The sequence below is a fragment of the Odocoileus virginianus genome, chromosome 29 (assembly GCF_023699985.2).
Source record: "Odocoileus virginianus isolate 20LAN1187 ecotype Illinois chromosome 29, Ovbor_1.2, whole genome shotgun sequence".
Lineage (NCBI taxonomy): Eukaryota > Metazoa > Chordata > Mammalia > Artiodactyla > Cervidae > Odocoileus > Odocoileus virginianus.
Window position 1 is genome coordinate 26705387 of NC_069702.1, and position 6000 is coordinate 26711386.

Sequence of the window (6000 nt, forward strand, 5' to 3'; positions counted from 1 at the left end):
AACCTGGGTCTCCTGCACTGCAGGCAGATTTTTTACCATCTGAGCCACCAGGGAAGTCCTATAAGACATGATTATTTACATAACATAAACAAGTACCTCTTACTAGCTCCAAAAACATAGGATTTTTTATTTTAAAAAACCCTTGGGATATCCATTTAATTACTAAAAATGAGTTGATGTAGTAAAGCATGGTTTGGGGAAGCCTCTGGTGGAGGATACCTGAAAATCTGCCTCGAGAATGGCATTTAACATAAAAGTCTGTAACCTTGCCTCCAGATGGGATAGACTGCTGCCCAGCTACATACACTTAAAAACACTGTGCCAGACTCATGTGATATTTTACAACCCAAGCACATTTTGATTTGTAAACTTCTCACACAGCAAGGCAAAATTGGGAAAATTCAATCACCAAGAATTTTTTATTTGTAACTTTTTGGCTTTTTAGGTAACTCATTTCAAGAAACAATAAGCTGCAACAAATAGAAGGGACTTATTCATTTATTTCCTTGACATTTAAATATATTTTCTTTCAATTAATAAATCCATTTTATCATGAGTAAATGGAGGAAAAACTGCAAATTTTAAAGGGAAACCATTCTGAGATTAAATATTAAACAATAAATAATTTTGTAATTTTCAAATTCTGTTAAACACTATCTCTTGAAATTCTCTACTAAAAAAGTATTTATATGTTCCGTTATAAGTATCTAATTAGCCAAAGATATGAAAGACAACCAAAAATACTTTTTTCATCTGCAGCTCTATACCAGAAATTGGTAATAAATCTGTTAATTGAAAACAGTCAACACCATTAGAGAAAGAGTTCATCAAACTCAAAGATTCACTGCAGTAAGAAAAACACGAAGGCTCAAATTTCAAATCAAGAGGATAATGTAGAATTTAAAACACATTCACTATGAATAACTACACAACTAACGTGTCACTACATATTAACTCATTATTGACCGGGGGATTTTTGCAGAGACTAACACCGGTGGCCAGCAATTTGTTATCAAGCAATACTGATATATCTCCAGTCAATAACATTTGGGTAACAAAAGACATATTAATACATCTCTGGTCAATAATGTGTTAAAAGAGATGACCGAGGATGGGGACAAGTGGGGAGGCAGACAGTGGCGACCTCTGGAAGATGGAATCTCTTCTCTCTGCTGGTCCTAGAAGAGAAAAGAGACACCAGTGAACATCAACACACTGTCCGGATTTCTCCCCACCCGAGACCCATCAGTCCACAGGTGTTTCTCAAACTTACAGGCAACTTCATCTTCATATATGGTACTTAGTGACAAGGGGATGTCAGGATGCCACCGATCCTAACCTAACTAGTGCTGCCTTGAAAAAATAAAAACCTATCAAAGGTATCACTATTTCTATACAGCTATAATCTGAACGCAGTTGGGTTGAAAGTTACACTTCTTTATTTACATTAAAAATAGCTTTCCAAAATTATTCCACTCGATTATTTCAAATTACAAAAGACCCTAAATTCACTTTAAAAAGCTCTGAATTATCCATGTGTGTATGTGCATGTGTGTGTGACAAGTGGCTTCAATGGGACAGTTAGGTTTTTAGCTGTCATGGTTCTCATTCAGTGTATTGATACCTGGAGAAGACAGGATGAAGGGATTGTCTATTTACAACATTTGACAAAGGGAAATGAACCAACTTACACAATTGGGAAAAGGTTATCTTCACTCTGGGAAGAAGCCCTGAAATAACTCAAATTCAACAAACAATTATCTAAATAGTGTGACTGTGGTGCATAATTCCTTCAATTCTGTAATGCAAAGAGAATTCTACAGAATCTGCTTTTTCTAGGTTGCAGAGTTTGTATCCAAACCAACTGGCAATTTTTTTCAGACACCATTACAGCTTCTGCAATCAGAACTGTGAGTCATTGTTATTTTCTCACATATTCTCAGGGAGACAAACAGCAGTCACTACAAACTAAGTCCAAAGTAAACCCTATAGGACTTTTTTTTTTTTTTAACTTCAGTCACACAAGACTAAGATCCAAATATATACAATGAAGAGTTAGTCAATTTAAGTTAAATAAGTAGTCACTATGTTTTCTCATTACTGATCTTCCCTTTCTTCCCGGCATTGTGCTGCGCATTGGGGCTGCAAAAAGATGAGTAAGGCACAATCTCTGGCCACATAAAACTGCAGTTATAGCACGTTATTAAAATCCCTGTAAGTCTGAAAAGTAAATGGACTCACTGGCTCTGGGTCAAAAAAAATTATTCTTAGCTTCTTGGATCTGAGTTTGTATAATAGCTACAAGTAACGGATGGACGGACAGCATACCATTTGTACAGAACAATTAAAACCTACTCGCAATCTGCTGGCCAGCAACAAGGTCCAAAGAGATGCAGTGAATCTAAGATTGATCATGTCAGTCTAAGACTGCAGACATTTGGGAAGCGCCATACAGAAAAACACCGAAAAGTCAAGATTAATGTCTGATTTTGTGAAATCATTAAGAATTGTAGAGCTCGAAAAGACCTCAGTATTACCAACAACAAAGAAATTCAGAAACTCTAAACCATCTGGCCATCGCCCACTCCTTTGTTTACGAAACAACAGCCATAACCAAAACCAAACAAATGCTTCAAACAAGCAGACCACGTGTTTTCAAGGCCCCTTTTCTCTGGGTCTCAAAGGTCTTCCTCAGTCACCCAACTGCACCTGCTGCAAAGACGTCACGTTCCGGTGAGCGCAGAGAACATCCAAGTTGCCTGACTTGAGACGGATGCGACCAGCCGGCCTGGCCTGCAAGGCCAAGTTCCGAGCGAAGACAGTCCTCGCCCCCGCCCCACCGCGCGGCTGCCCCGGAGCCCCGGCTCACACGCGCGAGGCCTGGCCCGCGCCAGCTGCAGGCGCCCGGCCGCCCCTCCCACAGCCAGTGGCTTCGCACCCGGGAGCGCCCGGGCCCGAGGAGGTCGAGCGTCCGGGAGCGCTCGTACCTCACGCCGCTGCTCCGAAGGCCCCGGAACGCCTGCTCCGCCGCTCCTGGCGCCGCGAAGGGCGACACCGCGCTCTGGCTCAGCGCCGACACTCGGGCCAGGCGGCCGCGGAGCAGCCATAAGCCTCGGGCCACCACTGTCATGGCCGCGAATGCCGGCTCCCTGACAGAGGCGCCACCTCCGCCCCTCCGGTCCTCACAGTGCCAGCCCGGACTCCGCCCCCACCCGGCTCGGCGGGAGAGCGAGTCCACCAGCCGAAGGTTCCCGGGGGCACCTTTCAGGGGCGGGGCTAGAAGCCGAGTTCGGGGCCGGGGGCGGAGCTGAAGGACCCGAGCCCTGTCCCGTCAGGGGGCGGGGCCGGGACCCGAGCCCCAGGCTGGACTAGCAGGTGCGTCGGAAGGCTGGAGTTGGAGGGATGGCCTGGCGGCGAGATGGCTTCCCTTGCACTGGTCACGCTGCTGATGTGCCCATAGTGAGGACACAGGGAAAGCGTCTAAACTAATCAGTCCAAGCAGCACGCTCCCCTTCTCCCAAACCATTGCTCTGCCCCGTAGCTGCCCAGACTACTGGTGATTTCCTTTAAAACAGGAAGGATATTACAGATTCTGTCTCCCTTAGTGAGACCCTTTCTCCTGAGAGCAGGAAAAAGAAAGACAAGCTTTAAGTGTGTGGAGGGAGGAGGGAGACCTGGATGAACAAGGCTTGGACCTAAGAATTTCTATTGCTCTACCTTATCATTTCCACTTTGGAGAGGATAAACCTGTCATTCATTTTCTGGAGTCTATGATCAAACTTACACTACCGAGGAACCTGTGTTAAGTGGTAAATTTGTAGTGAGAAAACAAAATAGAAGCTTCCTTTAAAAAGTAAAAATCAGACTGACCATTTTTTAATGCTGAGATGTGGTAGAAGATGAACTGAGTTATGCTTTTATTTGAGCAAAAATCAACTTGAATCAGGCAGTGTCCAACCTAGCAGAAAGTTCTAAGGAGCATGTCTTTCAGAAAATGAAAGACTTGTAGGCAGAAGGGGGCAGAAGTTATACTAAACAAATAAGTGGTTTCGTTCAGCTATTGAAGGTTGCTTTCCTTTAACACTGCAGAGATCTATCAGACCTACTACCTAACTAGTGATAATATAAAGAAAGAAACAGAACTACCTTCATCCCCTTAAATTAAGTATTGTTTTTAAAATTTTTCTTGTAGTCCAGCTTAAGGATAATGCAAAATGTAGGAAAAGTGCACAAAATGAAAAATACATAATTAAGAAAATTAAATATATTTTCTGTATTAAAATACAGGATTATTTCTATGAATTGTTACATTCATTAAAAGTAATAAAAATTACCAATAATAATAGCTAACAGTTTCTGTAGATTTACTCTGTTCCAGGCATTTGTTCTTTACGTGGATTGCTTCATTTAATCTTGACAATAATTCTCTGAGAAAGATCCTCTTATAATTCTCATTTTACATATGATAAATCTGATCTATGAAGAAATTAAGAAACTTACCCAAAGCTACAAATCTAGGAAGTGGTACATTCAAAATTCAAAGAAAGGCACTTGGATTCTGTAGGTTAAAAAAAAAAAAAAATCCATGGAACTAAGAAGACATGAGAAGAGAAAATGAACAGAGAATATATCAAAATTTGAGGAAAGCAGCTAAAGAAGTACTTCTGGAGAAATCAGTAGCCTTAAATGCTTATTTTGGAGAAGAGTAAAGGTCTAAAATCAATGGTCTAATAATCTCTAGGGCTATCCATGTTGCTACAAATGGCATGGTTTTGTTCTTTTTTATGGCTGGGTAATATTCCATTTTATATATGTACCACATCTTATTTATCCATTCCTCTGTTGATGGACATTTAGGTTGCTTTCCTTCTTGGCTATTGTAAATAGCACTGCAATGAACATTGGGGTGCATGTTTCTTTTTGATTTATAGTTTTTTATGGATATGGGGCTTCCCAGGTGATACAGTGGTAAAAGAACTCACCTGCTAAAGCAGGAGACATGGGAGATGAGGGTTTGATCCTGAGGTCAGGAAGATCCCCTGGAGTGGGAAATGGCAACCTACCCCAATATTATTGCCTGGAAAATTCCATGGACAGAGGAGCCTGGTGGGCTACAGTCCATGGGATTCCAAAAGAGTCAGACACAACTGAGCAACTTAGAACACAAGCGCAGATATATGCCCAGGAGTGTGATTGCTGGATCATGTGGTAGTTCTATTTTTAGTTTTTTGAGGACTCCATAGTGGCTATTCCAGTTTACATTCCCACCGACAGTGTAGGAGGGTCCCCTTTTCTCCACACTCTCTTCAGCACTTACTGTTTGTAAACTTTTTGATGGTGGCCCTTCTGACCCATGTGAAATGCTACCTAGACTCATAGACTTTGAAAATAAACTTATGGTTACTAAAGGAGAAATGTGGCAGGGAGGGATAAACTACAAGTTTGGGATTAACATATATCCACTACCCTATATAAAATAGATAATCAACGAGGACCTACTGTATAACACAGGGGACTCTAATCAACAGTCTATAGTGATATTTATGGGAACGGATATATGTAAAACTTAATTACTTTGCTGTACACCTAAAACTAGCACAATATTGAATGCCAACTATACTCCAATATAAAATAAAAATTAAAAATTTAATAATATCAATGGTCTGTTGCTGCTGCTGCTAAGTCGCTTCAGTCGTGTCCGACTCTGTGCGACCCCATAGGCGGCAGCCCACCAGACTCCCCCATCCCTGGGATGCTCCAGGCAAGAACACTGGAGTGGGTTGCCATTTCCTTCTCCAATGCATGAAAGTGAAAAGTGAAAGTGAAGTCACTCAGTTGTGTCCGACTCTTCTCGACACCATGGACTGCAGCCCACCAGGCTCCTCCATCCATGGGATTTCTCAGGCTTCTACAAATTAGAAAAATAAGAACAGTTGAGCTAGAGAGCTAAATTAAATAGAAAACAGAAAAACAGCAGACGAAATTAATGTTATCAAAAGT

At 41.7% G+C, this 6000-nt stretch overlaps 1 protein-coding gene across 4 annotated transcripts in view; it reads right to left on the reverse strand.

Annotated features, from left to right (window-relative positions):
• Nucleotides 1–3535, reverse strand: part of MTHFD2L (methylenetetrahydrofolate dehydrogenase (NADP+ dependent) 2 like) — a 146286-nt gene extending 142751 nt beyond the window's left edge. The window contains exons 1-2 of one of the 4 annotated variants that reach the window (XM_070458300.1): nt 2988–3036; nt 1145–1178 (exon numbers count right to left, since the gene is read on the reverse strand). Coding sequence is in view for 2 of the 4 variants with exons in the window: in XM_070458301.1 (XP_070314402.1) it covers nt 1082–1178; nt 2988–3130 (240 nt within the window). In the remaining 2 variants the exon portion in view is untranslated. Of the gene's footprint in view, nt 1–391; nt 1179–2709; nt 2928–2987 lie in introns of those variants that run through there. The other 3 variants (XM_020884858.2, XM_070458301.1, XM_070458299.1) reach the window with 3 other exon arrangements.
• Nucleotides 3536–6000: the final 2465 nt, after the last annotated feature.